The 22,665-nt window shown below is 47.2% G+C and overlaps 2 protein-coding genes across 2 annotated transcripts in view; both read left to right on the forward strand.

Moving 5' to 3' along the window:
* Window positions 1-2,590: 2,590 nt before the first annotated feature.
* DUSP5 (dual specificity phosphatase 5) lies at window positions 2,591-12,431 on the forward strand. Its single transcript, XM_075842323.1, has 4 exons — window positions 2,591-2,999; window positions 6,079-6,215; window positions 8,625-8,844; window positions 10,173-12,431. Exons 1-4 carry the CDS (start codon window positions 2,636-2,638, stop codon window positions 10,571-10,573), a joined length of 1,122 nt encoding a protein of 373 aa, XP_075698438.1. The 5' UTR covers window positions 2,591-2,635; the 3' UTR covers window positions 10,574-12,431.
* Window positions 12,432-18,598: 6,167 nt separating this feature from the next.
* SMC3 (structural maintenance of chromosomes 3) overlaps window positions 18,599-22,665 on the forward strand; it is a 40,384-nt gene continuing 36,317 nt past the window's right edge. Inside the window, exons 1-2 of the mRNA XM_075842813.1 lie at window positions 18,599-18,981; window positions 21,221-21,296. Coding sequence (XP_075698928.1) covers window positions 18,967-18,981; window positions 21,221-21,296 — 91 coding nt within the window. The 5' untranslated portion in view covers window positions 18,599-18,966. The remainder of the gene's footprint in view (window positions 18,982-21,220; window positions 21,297-22,665) is intronic.

A 22,665-nucleotide genomic window follows, 5' to 3' on the forward strand; every position in this document is an offset into this window, starting at 1 on the left:
TCAGTCACACTATAGAACCTCTACTGTAAGAGCAGTCACACTATGGAACTCTCTGCTGTAAGAGCAGTGACACTATGGAACCTCTACTGTAAGAGCAGTCACACTATGGAACCTCTACTGTAAGAGCAGTCACACTATGGAACTCTCTGCTGTAAGAGCAGTCACACTATGGAACCTCTACTGTAAGAGCAGTCACACTATGGAACCTCTACTGTAAGAGCAGTCACACTATGGAACCTCTACTGTAAGGGCAGTCACACTATGGAGCCTCTACTGTAAGAGCGGTCACACTATGGAGCCTCTACTGTAAGAGCAGTCACACTATGGAACCTCTACTGTAAGAGCAGTCACACTATGGAACCTCTACTGTAAGATCAGTCACACTATGGAACCTCTACTGTAAGAGCGGTCACACTATGGAACCTCTACTGTAAGAGCAGTCACACTATGGAGCCTCTTCTGAATGGAAGTGATTTTCGGTTACAGAAATTTCTACAAAATCTGCCACATGTGACTGCACCCTAAAAGTTCAATTGGATCTGTCATCATACTATGCTCTTATGTAAGTTCAACACAGTATGGGCTCACACTACTATTAGACCAGATGGATCCTCCCCCCACCCTAACCAGTGACTGATGGGCATTCAGGTATCTGCATTTATCCACAGGATCCCGTCAGTCACTGGTGAGGGTGGGGGGGGGGGAGTGCTCCCCTCATGAATACATCAGACTTGTATCTATCTTTTTTAAATTAAGCTCTATTAGCCAAATTGTACAATATTTATTTGTGCCATTTCAGTTAATAGTAGAGCGGAGCCGTCTCCCTCATTAGTGTCCAAATTGTAGAGATACGTGCTAGATTCTGGAGATGGGACGTTGATCCAGGGATTTATTCTGTTTGTCGTATTTGGAGCAGGGAATACCCAATATTGGGTAATTGACTTCTTCTTCACAGGGGGGGGGGGGGGGGGGTTGCCTTCCTCTGGATCACACTGCAGGATCATGGGTAGAATTAGACGGACTGATTAATATATTTTTTTTAAACCTTGCTATGATACAATGTACACACTAAATGCAGAGAGAAACTTAGCTGGGACAATGTGGTCATGTGACATGGACAGAATCGCGACAGCGGGTATAGAGGTAAGTATCATTATGGCACAAACGTCCAAAACACCACATAAGGTCTCACCAATGGAAATTTGTTTCCGATGTGTCTTTGCGCTTACTGATACAATGTAACGTTTGGTCAGCTGTGATACCAGATAACACAAGGGCAGGAATTGCAGCATCTTCCACATAGTGAACCCAGCACTGCAGATATTATTCTTTCTATAATATATATTAATATATGGCAGCTATCGGCTCATCTCCTGGAGTGCTGATACATTGCAGAGCGCCGGCGGCACAGGGGGCACTTACTTCACGGTGGAAGATCTATTAGGTTTGTGGTGCAAATAAAGATGATTTCCAGAGACTGACACAAGATGAGAGAAAAGTGACAGAGACAACAGATAAGAGACACCAGACACAAGAGCGCTGACAGACAGTCACAGACAGAGAGACATCTCCAATGACAACAGACACAATCATATCTGATCAGCACTCATTTATCAGGTCAGGAAAACCTCGGCTGATGTGACCTCAGGTACGGACTGTCCACCCTTCAAATGACCTGAGCAGACCACAAAGTCTACAGCCAAAATGACCGTTCAGCATCCAGAGCAGTAATCTAAGTGCAGCCGAGATCAAGGCTCCAGACGTCTGATAATTAATTACTGGGGTGGACTCCTATAATTGCATACAGAGCGGGGGAAATTATTACCAAGATAGAGCCATAAAATCAGAATCCCTCCATAAGATGAAAAAGATATGAGAGAGGGTGGTCTTACACAGCTGTGGGCTGACGTGGGCCGTGTAAAGGAGCGCTGATCAATGAGACCGCTCGTTGATCGGCGCTCGTTTGCTTCTTTCACAAGGATCTATGTATGTTACTCTGATCGCTCTACCCCATACATTTCTATAATGTCGGCAGCGCGTACTTGTTTACACAGTGAGACATGCTGCCAAAACGATAATATTTCTTGCAACATAAACGATACAATCAGCCGATGAATAAGCAATTGCCCGATAATTGGCCCATTGAAAAAGACCTAAAGAGAGAGAGAGAGAGAGATATTAAAAGACATAGAGATAGATAGATAGATAGATAGATAGATAGATAGATAGATAGATAGATAGATAGATAGATAGATAGATAGATAGATAGATAGATAGATAGTTGCCGCTGCATGGTGAGGGGTGATCACAGGGTTTTGGTTTCCTCCCTATAGCTCAGGAATGGGGTAGGGGGTGAATCAGTCGTCGTCATCATCATCTTCATCATCCTCTTCCTCCCCCGCAGCCTTACACCTCCATCTAGCGGGCTGGGGAAAGACTAGAGTGAGTGGAAGGGGTGGGGCCAACGAGAGTCCATGAATGAAGCAGGGAAAACGTCACTCTCCATATATGGGCATTGGCGTCACCTGCGGGCGGACCAATGACTTATAAGCAGCGGATTCGGGAACCCCCGAGGCGGAAGTATAATTTAAAGGACCGCTTACAGTGGAGGCTGCTCATTGATCGCTGCGCTGACATGAAGGTGACCTCCATAGAAAGCCGGCGGCTGCACCGGCTCCTCAGGAAGGAGTTCTCTCGCTGCCTGGTGCTGGACTGCCGCCCTTACCTGCCTTTTAGCGCCTCCTACGTGCGCGACTCAATCAATGTTAACCTGAACTCCGTGCTGCTGCGCCGGGCAAGGGGGGGAGCGGCGCCCCTGCACTTTGTGGTGCCTGAAGAGGCGGCTCGGTGCCGGCTGAAGGATGGCCAAGTATCCGTCGTGGTGGTGCTGGACGAGCGGAGTCAGAGGTGGCAGAAGCTGAAAAAAGAAAGTGCCGCTCATATAGTGATCAATACCCTGACCAACCTGCCGGCGGGACCCCGGGTCTGCTTCCTGAAGGGTGAGCCGGACCCCCATACTTACCCTGAATATGTGTGTATAGACACCCCCCCCCCCCATACCTACTCTGTATATTATTGTATATCGTTGTGGACCCTTATGTATATGCAGACCCCTCATGCTTACCTTCTATATGACTGTATATATGTATAGACCCTCTTCGTACCTACTCTGTATGTATGTGTATAGACCCCCCACCCCCACCCATACCTACTCTGTATTACTGTATATCATTGTGAACCCTTATGTATATACAGACCCCTCATACCTACCCTGTATATTCTGTACCCTTGTGTATACAGACCCACCATACCTACTGATTCTGTATTATTTAGCTATCTCCCCATACTAACTTTGATACTGTATTTGATTTCCACCCTTGTGTGTGTGTGTTTATACACACACAGCTGCTAGATCTACCCCAGAAACGTATATGTGGCTATATAGACCATGTTTACCCATATATTGTGTATGGACCAGCTGTGCTCTTGAACCAGTATATGCAACCCTCATACCTATGCCTGTACTGCGTATGTGTATAGACCCATTTATTTTATACATTGCTATAACCCCCTCTACCTTCATCTGTATTTTGAGACCTCTATAGTGATCCTGGATTCTATTTAATATCTCTGTACCCCTCCCTATGATGGATTGCTGTATTACACAGTACAGGGATTAGTAAAATATACAGACCTCTCTCTGTATTAACCCTGGATCTCCCTCTGAATCTTTTCCTCATTAGCAGTGACTCAGATCCTCCATTCTTCATATTTACACTTCCCTTTATATTTATATCCGGGTGTCCTGACGTCTCTGCCCCTCACACCATAGAATGTCTCAGTCCCTATTCATTTGTTACAGCGCTTATACTATGTTATGTATGGGTTGTTCTAATAATGTCTGTGCCTGTATATATCATGTATGTAGTATTAGTGTCCCCCTATGTACTATTAGTGTTGTCGTCCCCCTCCTCCTATGTACTTTTAGTGTCCTTCAGCACTGGCCCTTCTTCTGGATACACAGCTCTGATTTATACTATGGCTTCTCTCCATATTCTGATCTCTGGAGCCAGTCCAGTAATGTTATGAATAGATTGAACATCTCATTATAGGTCATTATGATCCCAATCTGTGATTGTCGCCTCATTACTACGGTGCTCGTCATCTCTCTATTTATGAGGACATAAGCAGATGTGTAATGGAAATTGTCATCTTGTCTGGGCAGGGTTCTCCTTCCTATTGTAGCTTATGTAACTGTCCAGGGTGGGGATCTTGTAGTATCTTTATTATGTTTTTCATTATTTCTATTTAATTTATTACTATTTATTTCATCTCTTTATTTTGTTTATTGTTTTTTTATTATTTCTATTTAATTTGTTACTATTATTATTTGTTGTTTTACATGTAGCAATATTCCTCACAAATGTCGGATGGCGATAATCTAACGTCAATGCTCTTAATTCTTGTATCCGATTATTATCTGACCTATATAAATATTCCTCGCTCTAATCTCCCTACTTGCTACAATTGTATTGGGGATGAGGGGTCTCCCCATTGGGGGTTTCCTGTTCCAATTCCACCAGATCATCCCTATATATAAATGCACAGCTCAGACCGACATTCCAATAATTATCTCATGGGGGGGGGGGGGGGGGTATACATTGTTTCCTGTACAGGAAATACAGTTCCGCAGCCCCCTCCTCCATTGAATAGAATGCCTGTATTTCTGTATTGAGCAGCTGGGGAGACAGGAAGAAGAGTCTGTTAATTAAATCATTGGTTAGACAGCTGCCATGTCCTATACTGTCATCCCCCCCCCCCCCTTATAACTGGCAACCAGACCCCTGCAGCTTGGTAATGGGGCAGTAAAGTAATGGCCCCCTGAGGCTGCAGCTCTGCTGGGATGTGAGATGTTAATAGGTTATTTGCAGGTCATGGGGGGTCTGTTGTCACCTCTAGAATGTAAATGTCTGGAGTGTGATGTAAATGTGAGGCTGATAACACAGGGCTATTTGAATTTGGTCCCGTTCCCCCCCCTTATCTGGCTCAGACCTTGAATCCAATCTTGTCTCCACCGATTCTGGTCTGTGGTGTGAACTATTGTTGTGACTGCCGGGTGATTACGTTCAGGAGAAACTTACCCCCAAAAAAGCCCAAAAACCATATGTTTTATTCTATTTAGTCATTTTTGGGTGACAACCAATATGGCCGCCATTCCAGATTTCCAACACACCAGATCAGGCTGGTTATTTAGGACTGGACCCCCCCACACTCCTGTATTAGGCACCCTTATTTGATGAGGCGGGTGACCTATTGATCTAGCTCTATGGTTTCTTGAAATTGAGTTTTTCTTGGTTGTATTGCTGAATTTGGGGGATAAAAAAACGTGCTGGAAATATATATATATATTTTTTTATACAAATGTGATTACAGAATAGTGGGCTCTGATTTACTATGTAATGACCTATAGGAGATGTTACAGCTTCGGGGGTCACTACAAGCCCCATTATACCTCCCCCTCCCCCGCCCGGCAACACCAGGGTCCTAATTTGCTTATCCTCTGCCACAAAGTGATCTGCACCCAGTACAATCCCATTAAGGGAAAGGGTTAAATGTCCATTGATGTTGTGATTCCTCTTTTAAACCAGACAATGAATTCCAATCACCCCCCCTCCCTCCCCATGAGATCTCCTTCCTGTGTCCTGTTTTACCTTCCTGTCGCCCCCTGTCCTGGAGGTAAATGCTAATCACATCCTCTCCCGGCAGCCGCTTATCCCCCTGATTAGCGCAGGACATATGGGCAGTCTGTCGTGTGACAGGAATAACCTGCCCAGCCTTAATTTGCCATCGCACAGGAAATTATAACCTTACGTTTTGCCACCACCCGGCAGATCCCCAGATAATAATCCCAATTCACTCTGTCTCATTCTGGTCATGCTAATCTAGCGATAATCCCCTGCGGGTTGTATAATTATTATGTAAGTGTTCCCGTCCCGAGAACAGGACGTCGTGGTTCTAATGTTCCCGGGAGGAAATTTGTATCCATGAAAACTGAATGATGTGAATTGTGTCTTGTAGGAGGATACGAGTCATTTCACACTGAATATCCCGACTGCTGCATCGATCAGAAAAGTTTATCCCAAGAGGAAAGTGAAAACGATAGAAGTCTCCGCTGTGAGAAGCGCTCGTCCTTCCAGAAACCGTCATACGATGAGGTGAGCAGAATACATTGCAGCAATATACACTGATGGGGGCAGGATGGGGCTCCCCCTACTGGCGGGTACTCTACTTGGTGCTGCAATCCCTCCACCTGTAATTGGCACCATAGCAACTCTTGAGATGCTCAGAGAAGTGGCGAGGGCAATGCTATCCTTCCACCTGTAATTGGCACCATAGCAACTCTTGAGATGCTCGGAGAAGTGGCGAGGGCAATGACCATTAGATTCAGCCGTTAGGGATCACATTTACATCTGGCTGCTGTGGCCGGGCTTCATGGCAGGTACTTTACATATGACAATGGCCACCCCAACGTCTAAGCTCCCTGATAATATACTGCTGCAATATTAACCCTAAAATGTCAAGTCATAATATGCCATGGAAAAACCCAACATCATTGACACTCATGGGGTTCGAAGTTTTGCCGTTACATTATTGCTATATATGTGATAATGATCAGCGGAGACCTTGTTAGCAGGTCAAATAAATTTTCTGACTAATATAGCATAGTGCCTTCTATATATCTGATGGTAGTGTTGTATGAGATCAAAAAACGTCCTTTCTAGAACAGCGCCACTCTTGTTTGTTGGTTGAGCCTGGTATTGCAGTTTACAGCCTATGAACAAGAGTGGCTCTGTTTGATACATTGCTGGTGTTTTTCTACCCTCATACAATCCCTTTAATTTGCATGCTCAGATTATAATCTGTCCAGTCATCAAAATGTCCAGTCATGGCCTGACCTGCAGCTCTAAATAGTCTACTGACAGTCTGGGTACTCCATTACTGACTGTTTCCAGCATTTTGCTTTATAAAAACTACAGTGGTACCAGACTCTAGATGAGGTCCTATAATGCACAACCCCATAACAGTAGGATGATCGCTGTCACAGGTCTATAGATGGGTCACGTTTGTTACGAGGAAGCAGGGATTAATGTGTTAATCTGTGATTGCCTCTCCGGGGATGTGGTGTAATTCTCGGCTCGGCTATCCTTCCGGAGATCAATAGGAGCCCTCGAGGCTTCCTGCTCCAGGATTAGACTTTGCTGAGGAGATGGACCTGAAAGAAGAGATGACTTGAAGCAGAATATCAGCTGTGACTCATCTCCTGCCCCTATAGACAGGACACTCTATATCCCGGCCGCACTTCCTGTAGATTGTTTTACTGCTGAATTATTGAAGGATGCTGGAGAATGTCATCTTCATGACTTCTCAGTGACATCTAAAGAATAATGGATTGTCAGCTCTTGAGATCAGTGTCAACCGCTGTTCTGTCTCTGATTCTTTATGCAATGTTACAAACTTCTTATAAATCGCAACTTTATATTCTTTTATGATTGGTAACTTCTATATGGGAAGACTCTGTTACGATCTTCATCAGTGGTCCCTAACTGACGCAAAACTACAACTCTCACCAGGTCACGCTGGGAGTTGTAGTTTTGCATCAGCTGTAGGGCCACAGGTTGGAAACCACTGATGAAGGGTGTAGGTAACTTGGGGGCAGCTTCCTCCTTTGTAAGAGACCCATTGAGACGGGGCAGAGGTTGGGTGGTCAGGATCGGCATAAATCTGCAGCAGGAGAGGGACCCAATTTTTGATTATGCTATGCCCCCTGGGACCCAGGGAAAATGACCTGGTCGAGGTCAGATTGAAGTGGCACAACAAAACCAAGTCCCTCTTTGGTTATTAGGCCTTGTTCACACGGTGCTAAAAAAAAAAAGTTAATGCATCCAACGCTATCGTTTTTGCAATGCGCTTTTTAAAGTACAGGCGTTTTTGCCACATTTTTAAGCGTCTTCTGTGGGTTTTTGGGGCAGAAATGAGGACTTCTGTTGATTATGGGAATTAGGCGCATTTTATGCACCAAGAATTGACCTGACACTTTTTTTTTTTTTAAACTACACTTTTTTTAAACTAGAGTGTAAAAAAAAACAAAAAAAAAAAACGTATGCACTACAATGCATTCTCCGATTGATTTCAATGGGAAGCTTAAAGCGCGTGTTTTTGGTGTGTAAAACGCGTCGTAAACACGCCGTGTGAACAAGGCCTTAAAACGTCAGTGCATTTTAATGACTACATTTCTATTCTGGATAAAGTTGATCAGGCGGACTCCCCTGTTGGTATAAGATCACATCTATTTACCTAAAGTGGGGTCTGCGGGCAGGAAGTAACGTGGGTGAAGACGTGAGCCTGGCGATGGGAGGTCTGTGTGGGCTCCGTATGATTCATTGGCTTCTAATTCTAGGGTGTCGAGCCAGAGCCGCAGCAGAACAGCCTTCCATATTTAGAACTGCTTTGTTTCATCATAGAGCGAGGATATTACTCATTTCATCAGAAACCCACGCGGCCTCGATCATGACTTGTTTGTTCTTTGCTTTGTCCTCTGACCCGCCTGTATTTTTGTCTTCCAGGGCAGTCCTGTCGAGATCCTTCCATTCCTGTATCTCGGCAGCGCGTACCATGCTTCCAAATGTGAATTCCTTGCCAACCTCCGTATCACCGCCTTACTCAACGTCTCCAGAAAGTGCTCCGATTGCATCAAGGACAAATACAATTATAAGTGGATTCCGGTGGAAGACGACCACAACACCGACATCAGCAGCCACTTCCAGGAGGCCATAGATTTTATAGGTAAGGGTCGTCCATTTGGGCAATTTGTATCAGTTACACCATTTTCCTGGTCAATATCCGCATCCGCTATTCCATTCATCCCGCAGAGTATGTCCATATGGATCTGATACGTTTTATGTAAATGCCACGTGGTAAAAAAAAAAACTTCAGAGTAAACTCGGCCTTAATCTGACCTGTCCATTAGGGGGGACAACTGTACTTTATGACGCTGCAATAAAGGTCAAGGTGCTATTGGGGTCAGTCCTGGGCTAGGGAGGGAAGAGGTGAGGAATGTTTTTACTACCTGCCCCGTAGACAGCTGCTCCTGGGATCTAAACATTTTTACAACTGTCGGCCCCAAACCCGCCCATTAATTAAAGTCATTTGAGCCGTTTATTTACCCTCCGGAGGAATTCTCAGGGGAGGGGGGGACAGACATTACAGCTTGGTAATTACAGGAACTTCTTCCCCAGCAATAGACCATTTGTCTTCAGTAGGAAATAATTCCAGCCATCTCTTAGAAGAACAATAGTTTTTCTACTGGCCAATAAAAGTGACTAATGGTCAGGTGATTAGCGGTCATTGTATGGGAGTGCCCCCCCCCCTCGTCCTGATAAGTCATTGTTCGTGCAGGTGTGCTTTATGGAATACCGAGAGTTCAGACTTGGGCAGGGACTACTCCCAGGACTACTCTGAGATCTCAGCCTTCCGAAACTGTCCTAGAAGTGACTAATATTGTGCAGCATTTGCCATTCCTATTTGCACCGGTCGCATGACGGCTACCTGGAACTAAAGTTCACGGCAACTTCAGCTTTGGGCGCAACCCTCCCCTGCGGCATGTTGACATTTTAAAACTCAATGCATTCCTATGGGTGCAACTTTTCAGCAAATTCTTGTTCATACATAATAGCATAGCCCGAACCTCCGAGTATCAGGGAGATCGCACTATGTATTAGCCATTATATCACTTGGCTCAGGTCGGCTGTAGACGGACCACTAAAAAAATCTGACCGTCTCTCCAGATGAGTTGGGCCATGGGTCATCGTATAAGTAGGGCCAGTCAGTAAAGTGTATTATATTACATATCCATGTTGAATGTTGGGTTCACAATCTTTTACCCTTTTTAACTTCGTCATGTATTTAAATGGACACCCTCCTAGTTAGCAAATCCCCCTGTGACTTTGCCACATATGAGGAAACCGACACCTATTCTGGGGCCCCTTAAGATCAGACTGTGGGATGATGACATTGAGTTTAGTTGTTCTGATTTATCATATGTCCTTCATGGCCAATACTTCTCTGAATATCGCCAGTTCCCTCCATTACTTATTGTACTTTCTCTTGTGCAGATACTGTGAGACTGGCAGGAGGGAAGGTTCTGGTACACTGTGAGGCTGGCATCTCCAGATCTCCTACCATCTGTATGGCCTACCTCATGAAGACGAAGAGATTCCACCTGGAGGAGGCCTTTGAGTACATCAAGCAACGCCGCAGCCTTATCTCGCCCAACTTCAGCTTCATGGGTCAACTTCTTCACTACGAGACCGAGATCTTTCCTTCCAAAATCAGCGCCCCTCCCGTTATGTCTTGCAAAAGGGACGCGGTGTCGTTCTTCGCAGAAGAGATGGACCTCGGGCAGCACTTTGAGGGGTCTTGTTTCTCCTTCCCGACTGTCTTGACTCCCGTCCCGCTCAGGTCTCCGGTGCACCAGTTGAAACTCAGTCCTATCGCTGCTACGTCGTCCTGCTGATCTGGGGTCTGCGGACAAACCATGAACTTCTTTATAATGTGCAATATATCAAACTGGCATCGCACCGTCCCATGGACCACCGTTGCGTCCTTCCAGCTTACATCCAATGCTTTAATGACTTTACATTCCGACTACTCGGATTCTGCCGTTTACATCTTGAGAAAGTTCCCATGTCGATACAGGATATCTACCCAATGTATTTATCTAGCGTTATTACATGTGATCTCTTACGAGTCCCCAATCTCTAGAGTAAAGGTACTGAATACCTTCCCCTCTAATACCATGAATCTAAACTACTGAATCTAAATTCCTTCCAAAGCTCCAAGTGGAGCTCCGAGTGGAGCTCCACGACCTGCGTATTGCTATATTGCTGCATAGCGGGAGCCTCGTAGGTAGTTGTGTTGCCCTCGTATGCCTGAGAGCGGCCTGGCACGCTGTAGCCGCCAGTGTAGAGACGTGGAGATGTTCACATATAGGCGTTGCCCACCAAAGTGGGTGGAAGTGATCCTCCCGGCCGTGCCTCCTCCTCCTCAGGCTATTGGGGGTGGTAGTTGAGATGACTGTACTTTATGGCCTCCGTATATAAGTGAATCTCACAGGGTGAGAGAAGAACAAGCCAATTGCATTTAAGAAATACAGTACAGCATGGAGCAGGCTGCCCGAATACAATACTCCACGCTGAACTGGAAACATAATGCAGCCCATCAATTCCCACCCAGTGTCGCTATTAACCGATGGACGAACGTATGTTTGATCCATATGGGGCACGTTTAACGCTACATATTTTCCAAGTAGTAGGGTGAGACCGGCTTACATTATGTCCTTTTAGAACTACAAGTTGCAACAAAGTTTATAAAATGTATCGTAATTGCAACAAAAAGCTTGAAGCTCCTTTGGGTGTTGGGAAACTACACGTTCCAGCATGCCCTACAGTCCGGATCATTCAGGCTACAGGCACACGTTGCGTATTTAGCTATGGAAAATACGAACCAAAACTGCAACGATACGCAGGAAATTCGCAGGTAAAAACCACACCTAATTGTGCGTTTTACGTTGCGGGTTTTGGTGCGATTTTCCACAGTAGGCAGATGCAACTCGCATGCGGAAAAGCAAGATAATTTGACATGCTGCCGATATTAAAATCCGCACCCCACGTCAATTTTACATGCGAAAAAATACTGCAGCGCGTACGCGAGACTTTGCCGGAATCTCATTGACTATGCTGGTACCGTAGTACGCAGCGGTTTTGCGGCACTGCAAAACCGCATGTAATACGCATTGTGCGCATTGACCCACCAGGCTTGCTGGGATTTGTAGTTTTGCAAGCACTTGAAGCCTAGTCTTGATATGATCGTCCCCCTCCCCATTGGTTCCACTTGCACGATGGCTGTAATGGCCGAAAGCAACTTGTATAGAAAAAAAGTCACATTCCGGTCTACGTTAATATGCACAAAGATATATAGGAAGTCAACACTTGGGGGGGGGGGGGGTGTCCCGTGTCCCTGAATTTGAATGTCCCTACACTGTTGTATTGGGTTGTGCTGCTAATTATATATTATAATTTTTGTTGCAATAAACAAGCCATCTACATCCTGAGAAGTTCCTCATACGGAAGGGTCTGAGCTTTAGTTTGGCAAGAAGGACTGAACGGTCCGTGCCAGCGCTGAGGGGGTTAACACTGGATTGTTTACTTAACCCCTCGTCTGCTGGAGAGGAGGTTGATGTTACTGTGTAATGAAGCAGTTGCTCATTTTCATGTCTGACTATTACAGGGTACAATGCAATAATTCTCCTGTATTTTGGGGGTGCGAACCTTCATTGTGCCAATAAATGTGGTGGTTTTTTATTGAAAAACAAACTCGTTGTTTTGTTCTTGTTCCCAAATTATCAAAAGTGGTGAAAACCCGACGTGTGCCCACAAGAAACCTTCAGCCCCATCTCTTCATCTCACACCTGAGCCCCCTGCAACTTCAAAGGGTGGAGGGGCTGCCGGCAGGTCGTCAGTGCAGCTTCATGACCGGACACGCAGGGGATTACCTGCAAACACCTGTACGAGAAGGAGCGGACACGATGATCACTGGCTCACGACTAAGGACCGGGCTACGTGGAAACTTTTAGTAGCGCTACTGGTTGATTATCTCTTGTAACCGCTGCAGTCCACCAGATTACATGCAACTCCATGTATTCATTTGCAGAGTAGCTCAATAGTTAAAATCAATCGGCTGCGCTACAAAAAGTCTAGCTGTAGCCCTACCCTAAGACTGGGTTCACACATCGCAGCAAAGATAAAAAAAAATTGCATTTTTACCAACGTGTGAACCCAGTTTTAGGGTCGCTGGTTATTCTTAAAGGGCCAATTTCTGGTTGGAGATTTGTTAAATCTCACCCAATTTGCTACTGTATTCCGCTGCGTATTTTCCGTCCGCATTTCCGCTACGTGTAGACAAGCCCTTACCAAGGTCGGATGACACCCCGACCACCTCACATCATCCAAGACTGGAGATATACCCAGGAGAAGAGAGGAAACCGGGGGCAGGAATTACCCATCCTCCAATCCAGGATACCGGAAATCCATTAACAATGGCTCCAGGGGCCCCATTGAAGTCAACAGAGAAATATTCCACAACACACGTTATGTATTAGACCATTGCAGAAATACTGATCCCCTTTTATGTACCGGTGTCCTGGGTTCCATAGACTTCTTCATAGGGAAGGTCTTTTCGTAAATACGTCTTTACACCTTATTTTTAGTGGCAACGACTGAGGTTTTACGAATCGAATGACATCCAAAGCAATTCACCAACAAACATCGGGTTATGGTGAAATTATAGGCTGGAGCCGAGGGCCCGAAAGGAAGAAGGAAAGCGGTGGGTACGTGATTCAGCGTGTGACTCACCGTGTGTTGTGTGACAGAGCTAGTAATATGTTCTCAGATGAGAAATCAAGACTGGAACCGAGACATTCAGCGCAGATTCATAAGTCATGGTTATTTTTCTGAAGAGCTAATCCATGTAGGTAAAGTAAGAGCTCCCTGCAGAAGTAACAGACCACTATATAAGGGTGACTGGTATACAGCTGTCTGTACACGCTGGTGCTATATTACTAGAGAGTAAACCACTATGCATCTGAAATAAGAAGATCCTTACTGATCGCCCCTGTGTTAAGGAGCTGAATGTGGGCGGGGCTGCTGCCGTGTGATTGGCAGCTCTGCTGTATAGTCCTGTGCTGGGAGATCAATGAACACAGGGCTAGGAAACCACACACCATGATAATGATGACACTGCTGCAGAGGCGTAGCTAGGTTTTCCAGCACCCGGGCAAAGATTCAGTTTGGTGCGCCCCCCTCCCCCGAACCTCTTTCCCAACATCTCCCCCCCCCCTCGCCATGTTTGTTTTCTCTACCAATCAATGAGGTGTAATTTTTTTTTTTTTTATGTAACTCGAGCATAAAGGCATTTGTATATTTTACAAACAATATATTCTATACACAACACCAGAACCGAGCACAGTACGTGTATATATATACAGCATCAGAACCAAGCACAGTACATATATACAGCATCAGAACCAAGCACAGTACATATACAGCATCAGAACCAAGCTCAGTACATATATACAGCATCAGAACCAAGCTCAGTACATATATACAGCATCAGAACCAAGCTCAGTACATATATACAGCATCAGAACCAAGCTCAGTACATATATACAGCATCAGAACCAAGCTCATTACACACATACAGCATCAGAACCAAGCTCAGTACATATATACAGCATCAGAACCAAGCTCAGTACATATATACAGCATCAGAACCAAGATCATTACACACATACAGCATCAGAACCAAGCTCAGTACATATATACAGCATCAGAACCAAGCTCATTACACACATACAGCATCAGAACCAAGCCCAGTACACATATACAGCATCAGAACCAAGCTCATTACACACATACAGCATCAGAACCAAGCTCAGTACATATATACAGCATCAGAACCAAGCACAGTACATATATACAGCATCAGAACCAAGATCATTACACACATACAGCATCAGAACCAAGCCCAGTACATATATACAGCATCAGAACCAAGCCCAGTACATATATACAGCATCAGAACCAAGCTCAGTACATATATACAGCATCAGAACCAAGCTCAGTACATATATACAGCATCAGAACCAAGCTCAGTACACACATACAGCATCAGAACCAAGCTCATACATATATATACACACACAGCATCAGAACAAATATACAACACAAGCACAAATACAGTTCAATTTAGTGCAACCCCTGCCGTATAGGTTTGCACTAAATTATATATAGCTCCCATCATAGCCCAAACAATGGTAAGAATATGCTGGGAGACGCTATTTCACAAAAAAAAAAAAAATCATACAGTGACTACAGTGCTGATTAGAGGCAGAATAAACATTTACTTTAAGTGACTGACAAGTGACGTCAGATTCTAGTTGTTATTTTTCTCATTTCTCCTCCATCCGGTCCAGTCCTCTATGATGACTTCTCCCGGTCACAGCCCATTTCTGCAGTTTGCAACTCAAACGTCTTCAGCTTCTCACTTTTCAAACATTTCTGCACCTATAAACAAAGATTAAGTTCTCATGGTGCCAGACACTGTGCCCCTAAATAGAATAGCGCCATACACTGCACCTCCAATTATAGTACCATACAGTGTGTCACACACAGTGCCCGCTGTAGATAGTGCCTGCCATAGATCCCCTTGTAGATCGTGAGCCCCTGTAGATAGTGTCCCACATATAGCCCCCTCTGAAAATAGTGTCCCACATATAGCCCCCTCTGAAAATAGTGTCCCATATGTAGCCCCCCCATGTAGAACGTACCCCACATTTAGCCCCTCTATAGACAGTGCTCAACATATAGCCCACCCCTGTATATAATGCATCACATATAGCTCACCACTATATATATCCTGTATATAAACAGTCACTTTTTATGAGGATAAAAAAAAAAAAGTTACATACTCACCTTAATCCCGTTCCCGCGTCGTCCGGTGGCAATGCATACCTGCTCCCTTCTGAGCAGGTCTGCTTGCGTCGATGAAGGCGCTGATTGACAGAGCAAGCCATTCTGCCCTGTCAATCAGCGCCTTTCAACGACGCAAGCGGCGCAAAAAGTAATCGCGCCGCTTGAGTCGTTGAAAGGCGCTGAACGGCCAGGCACGGAACAAACCCGGCCGTTCATTGCCTATAGTGCCGGAGGAGGTGGTGGTGGCGGCGGTGGCTTGTTTCAGTGGTGCCACCACCCCCTCAGAGAGGCAGCAGGCCTGGACGGTGCGGCCCTGCCCCCCCCCACCTTCCCTCTTAGTTGCGCCTGGGGCACATGCCACACCTGCCCCCCCCTAGCTACGCCCCTGCATTGCTGCAGCTTGTGCAGCCATGATTACCTACTGCCCCATCCCAAGCGAGTGGCAGGGGAGCTGCATACAGAGCCTTATCTGTACGTATGTTTCTATCCTGTCTTATCTAGGCCTCCAGCAGTGCAATAAAGATATCATTTACTCGCCCGCATTTTAATGATGAGAGGACTCTGCTCAATCAGACCAATTCTATACAGCAAAGCTGACAAATGAGCTGCAGCAAACAGGAAGCATCAGGTTATGGCGACTGCTTGAGTGGCGTGTGACAACAGCAAGATTGTTTTATACAGTAACATAAAAATTAAGATGGACATCAAATGTTCTAAAGCCAGGTACTGCAGCTCAGCTTTAATGCCCCCCCCCCCACATTCATGGACCCCCCCTTAATACTGCACCTTATGGTCCATAAGTCTGGATCAAATAACGTCCCGTTCCAAATGAATAGGAACCTACGTGATAGTCCGGCACTTCTTCTCTCACAGGCTTCCATTGCTCCTTGAGTTTTAGTATAGTGTAGCATGCGCTGCTATGCTCTCAAGTAGGAAAACTTTAATTTGACAGAACCGTTATAAGTCAATAGGATTTGTTATGGCTCTTGTAAATAAGAAGCTATGACGCCAGTGTGAACAGAACCTGACACACACACAAACACACACACACCTACCTCGTGTTCTGGTTTACGAACCATTATCTGATGTAACTTAATTTATCTAAATAAAAAGAATCCTATTAAATCATAACATATCACTGCAATGACCTTAGAAATCTGCACAGAGCCTCTATCTTCTTTCACTCAAAGACCTGCATAAAACCTCAGGAGCTGTAATTCGAGGACGAGAGGTTGTTCTAAAATCTCAGATCATGGGACGAGCGGCTCCTGATAGAAATCTGGTCAAAATGACATTTTATTCCAACACAAATCACAAAGATTTCACTTTGAAACAGCAAATCTTTTTTGCAGCTCGATATTGCCACCTGGTGGTCACTTTTTGGAATTGCTACAGCTATGTAAACCTTTAGAGTCAGTTCACACATTGCGTAAATAATACGGAGTTTCCGCAACAGAATTTGTTGCGGAAAATCTGCAGCAAATACAGTAGCAGCAAAGTGGATGAGATCAAACAAATCTCATCCACACGCTGCGTAAATACGGAGCGTAAAAAACACTCAACATTTTATTCCGCAGTACGTCAATTGTATTTGCATAAACGCTGTAAAACCCGCAACAAATAGCTGTAGTTGTGTTTTCTGCGATGGGTTCACAACGATTCCACCGCAAAAAATGCAACTCAGAGAAAAATAAAAACAAATCTTATACTTACCCAGAAGTCTGTGCTCCTCCCTCCAGGCCGGGCTCCTGGGACGACGTTTCATCCCATGTTACCGCTGAAGCCAATCACAGGCTGCAGGAGTCTCCTAGGATGAAACGTAATCCCAGGCGGTCGGACTGGTAGCAGGCCGGCTAAGTGCTGCAATTTTCCACAGCGGATATTCCGGCCGAAAAACTGCGCCAGTTTGGTAAGGTTTCTTGCCCGGAATACCCATCGTCGTACGTAAAACTTGTTTAGATTTTTTTGAATGTAAATATTAACATAAAAATATCACAAAATATTTAAATACTCTGTATCTTTTGCGATGTTCTGTTTAATAAATATACGGTACAGGATCACACTGAGTTTTTTGCAGGAGGAAATTCTGCCTCAAAATTCCGTTTGGAAGTTTGAGGTAGATTTTCCTCTCCCTGCACGCCGATTTTTGCGGCGTTTTTCGTCCGCGGCCACTGAGCGCCGCGAAATACGCTTTCTCTGCCTCCCATTGATGTCAATGGGAGGTCAGAGGCGTAACCGCTCGGGGGAAATAACCGCCTCTGCCTCCCACTGAAATCAATGGGAGGCATTTTCGGCCGTTTTTTGCAGCGCAGTTTCCACGCCAAAAAACTCGTCAAAATACTCTGTGTGAACTCACCATTTATACTATAGAGGTGTTATATACAGTCCATTACGGTACATGCAGTATTATAGAGGTGTTCTATACAGTATATTACGGTACATACAGCATTATAGTATAGAGGTGTTATATATACAGTATATTACGGTACATACGGTATTATAGTATAGAGGCGTTATATACAGTATATTACAGTACATAGGTGTTATATACAGTATATTACGGTATTATAGTATAGAGGCGTTCTATACAGTATATTACGGTACATACAGTATTATAGTGTAGAGGTGTTATATATAGTATATTACTGTACATATGGCATTATAGTATAGAGGTTTTATATACAGTATATTACGGTACATGCAGTATTATAGTGTAGAGGTGTTATATATAGTATATTACTGTACATATGGCATTATAGTATAGAGGTGTTCTATACAGTATATTACGGTACATACGGTATTATAGTGTAGAGGTGTTATATATAGTATATTACTGTACATATGGCATTATAGTATAGAGGTTTTATATACAGTATATTACGGTACATACAGTATTATAGTATAGAGGTGTTCTATACAGTATATTACGGTACACACAGTATTATCGTATAGAGGCGTTATATACAGTATATTACGGTACACACAGTAGAGCTCCGCTTTTTCCGCTTGTGTTTTTATCAGAGACGCAGTTTGGCGCCAAGCGTTCTCCGCCGGACTGTACCATCTCCCAGGGGGAGTCACTTCACTTTGCATCCCCTCACTCCACCGGGCCGCCGCTCTCGTCACTCCTCCTCCTTTTTTCTCTTCTGTTATTGATTCTCCGCCATCTCCTTCCGCCCCGGTACCTGTCCCGACGTCCCTGAGTGAAGCTCCTCCCCCTGACACTTGCTCCGGTCCTCGTCGTCTCAGAAGGAGGAGACCGCCGCCATTTTGTATGCTGGCGGGAGACTGAGCGGTGAAACCGAAGATCCGGGAGAGCGGCCCGTGCACACCGAGCGGCCCGGAGCAGCAGACACGGGGCCCCTGGTCATCTGCAGCCATGTACATCAAACAGGTGAGCGGCGGGGATGCGGCCTGCGCGCGGTGCAGAGGCCTCGGCCTGGAGTCCCCCGGCTGCCCGTGCTGGAGCATCGTTGACAGAAAACCGCTTCGTCCTATTCGCAGTTCCTTGTGGAGCTTCCAGTGTGGTACTTTTGACAGGCCTGCTGGGAGTTGTAGTCCCTTCATCACCCACCTGTAGAGCTTCACCACCCAGCATGCACCGCAGTCCTGGGCCTTGTATTCTGGGAGTTGTAGTTCTTCAGCTGTCGGGTGCAGTAGTCAACCCCATCCGTGGTTTCTATTGTACTTTGTTTCCATGCCTCACCGTTCTCAAGAGCTGTGCTTGCTGTCAGTGAATGAAGACATTCAGTGTTTACATACCAAAGTTTAAACCATGTACAGATTTATGGCTGTGTTCACACTCGGAGCTCAATTTGCGGTTGCTTTACCGCGGGTCTTGCAAAATTGTGGCAAAACTATGGCGAAAAACCAGCGCGGCGGCGGCGAGCCTAATGTGTCACACAGCTGAGGGATTGCAAAGTTATCAAGTCGCTAAAAATTGTTGGTCTATCCCCAGGACAGGTCATCAACAGCTGATGGGTCGGGGTCCGACTCCTGGGACCCCCGCTGATCGTATGAGCACCGATCCCCCTCAAAACGGCTGAACGGTGGGGGGGTCCCGGGAGTCGGACCCTGACCCATCAGCTATTGATACCTGTCCTGGGGATAGACAACAATTTTTAGCGACTTGATAACCCCTTTAGGCCGAGTTCACACTGAATTTTTTGCAAGCGAAAAATCTGCCCCAAAATTCAGTTTGGAAGGTCGAGGCAGATTTTGCTCTCCCGGCACGATGATTTTCGCGGCCATTGAGCACCGTGAGCATAAAACACAGCGAAATACGCTTTCTCTGCCTCCCATTGATGTCAGAGGTGTAACCGCGCGAAGATAGGGCATGTCCCCGCATCGTCCCGCGAGACGGTTTTACCGGTCGTGGGAGAAAACCGCCCCTGCCTTCCATTGAAATCAATGAAAGGCATTTTCGGCCATTTTTTGGCGAGTTTTGCGGAGCGGTTTCCGAGTCAAAAAACTCAGTGTGAACATAGCCTTAAAGGGTCTTCCCTCAGCGCACCTTTATCATGATCATGAGTCGCCGGCCCCCGTCTCGTCTGGTGAGGCAGCGCACGGGTGTCTGATGGGATGACCTATGCGCTGCCTGGAAGCGGCACCAGGCGGGAGGGGGTTCAGAGGACCAGTTTGGGAGATGGGTTGAACCCGCATCTATCAGACATTTCCTATATCCCGAGGATCCACTATAAATGTCTGCGGTGACGCCATCCCGGTAATAACCAAACTAGTGACATGTCAGAAGTGTGTATTGGTGGGGGGTCCGAGCACGGAGACCCCCCCGCCAATCCGAGCACGGAGACCCCCCCGCCAATCCGAGCACGGAGACCCCCCCGCCAATCCGAGCACGGAGACCCCCCCGCCAATCCGAGCACGGAGACCCCCCCGCCAATCCGAGCACGGAGACCCCCCCGCCAATCCGAGCACGGAGACCCCCCCGCCAATCCGAGCACGGAGACCCCCCCGCCAATCCGAGCACGGAGACCCCCCCGCCAATCCGAGCACGGAGACCCCCCCGCCAATCCGAGCACGGAGACCCCCCCGCCAATCCGAGCACGGAGACCCCCCCGCCAATCCGAGCACGGAGACCCCCCCACCAATCCGAGCACGGAGACCCCGCCACCAATCCGAGCACGGAGACCCCCCCCACCAATCCGAGACCCCCACCAATCGCTAGGACGAAGCAGCTGAAGAACTCGTGTGAGCGCTCGGACGCTTCCTGTCTGCTCGGCTTTTTCCGGAAATAGATGTATCGAAGTACGGGGGCATAGACTTTCTATTCAGCCCGCACTCCGATACGTTTATTTCCGGAAAAAGCCGATCAGACACGAAGCGGATCAGCGCTCACACGAGTTCTTCAGCTGCTTCTTTCTAGCGATTAGTGGGGGTCTCAGTGCTCGGACCCCACCAATACAATCTTCTGACACGTCACTATTATATCTCACTATGACACGTCAGAAGTTTGTTGATCGTTAGTTTATCATTTGCTTTTACTTGGAGCTCTACCGGAATGAAAGATTCAATAATCATTGTGAGCTGTGGATGACTTGTCTGGATACATCAGGGAGACGTTGGGGTTGGGATGATGGGGGCTGTAGTTGCTGATGTTTTTTGTCTTCTCTCAGGTGATCATCCAGGGCTTCCGCAGCTACAGAGATCAGACCATTGTGGATCCATTTAGTTCTAAGCACAATGTGATTGGTAAGTATGAGCCGCACGGCCGCACCTCTGCTCCGACCTGCCCATGAGCGTCACGCCGAGCGTCACGGGGAGGGGAAACAACATTGCCCAATCCTCATAGATCTGTGGACAACAAAGGGGCTCACAGGGCGGTTTTTCATAATGATGACCTATCCACGGGACTGATGAGCGCCGCCGTGTATGGGATGAGCGCCGCCGTGTATGGGATGAGCGCCGCCGTGTATGGGATGAGCGCCGCCGTGTATGGGATGAGCGCCCCCGTGTATGGGATGAGCGCCGCCGTGTATGGGATGAGCGTCGCCGTGTATGGGATGAGCGTCGCCGTGTATGGGATGAGCGCCGCCGTGTATGGGATGAGCGCCGCCGTGTATGGGATGAGCGTCGCCGTGTATGGGATGAGCGCCGCCGTGTATGGGATGAGCGCCGCCGTGTATGGGATGAGCGCCGCCGTGTATGGGATGAGCGCCCCCGTGTATGGGATGAGCGCCCCCGTGTATGGGATGAGCGCCGCCGTGTATGGGATGAGCGCCGCCGTGTATGGGATGAGCGCCGCCGTGTATGGGATGAGCGCCGCCGTGTATGGGATGAGCGCCGCCGTGTATGGGATGAGCGCCGCCGTGTATGGGATGAGCGTCGCCGTGTATGGGATGAGCGCCGCCGTGTATGGGATGAGCGCCGCCGTGTATGGGATGAGCGCCGCCGTGTATGGGATGAGCGCCGCCGTGTATGGGATGAGCGCCGCCGTGTATGGGATGAGCGCCGCCGTGTATGGGATGAGCGCCGCCGTGTATGGGATGAGCGCCCCCGTGTATGGGATGAGCGCCCCCGTGTATGGGATGAGCGCCGCCGTGTATGGGATGAGCGCCGCCGTGTATGGGATGAGCGTCGCCGTGTATGGGATGAGCGTCGCCGTGTATGGGATGAGCGTCGCCGTGTATGGGATGAGCGCCGCCGTGTATGGGATGAGCGCCGCCGTGTATGGGATGAGCGCCGCCGTGTATGGGATGAGCGCCGCCGTGTATGGGATGAGCGTCGCCGTGTATGGGATGAGCGTCGCCGTGTATGGGATGAGCGCCGCCGTGTATGGGATGAGCGCCGCCGTGTATGGGATGAGCGCCCCCGTGTATGGGATGAGCGCCGCCGTGTATGGGATGAGCGCCGCCGTGTATGGGATGAGCGCCCCCGTGTATGGGATGAGCGCCGCCGTGTATGGGATGAGCGTCGCCGTGTATGGGATGAGCGTCGCCGTGTATGGGATGAGCGCCGCCGTGTATGGGATGAGCGTCGCCGTGTATGGGATGAGCGCCGCCGTGTATGGGATGAGCGCCGCCGTGTATGGGATGAGCGCCGCCGTGTATGGGATGAGCGC

This window comes from Rhinoderma darwinii, chromosome 11, assembly GCF_050947455.1.
Source record: "Rhinoderma darwinii isolate aRhiDar2 chromosome 11, aRhiDar2.hap1, whole genome shotgun sequence".
Taxonomy (NCBI): Eukaryota; Metazoa; Chordata; class Amphibia; order Anura; family Rhinodermatidae; genus Rhinoderma; species Rhinoderma darwinii.

Coding starts and splice junctions, on each gene's coding strand:
- DUSP5 (XM_075842323.1), top strand. CDS start 2,636: ATGAAGGTGACCTCCATAGAAAGCCGGCGGCTGCACCGGCTCCTCAGG. Junction 3,000..6,078: donor CCGGGTCTGCTTCCTGAAGG/GTGAGCCGGACC, acceptor TGTGTCTTGTAG/GAGGATACGAGTCATTTCAC. Junction 6,216..8,624: donor AGAAACCGTCATACGATGAG/GTGAGCAGAATA, acceptor TTTGTCTTCCAG/GGCAGTCCTGTCGAGATCCT.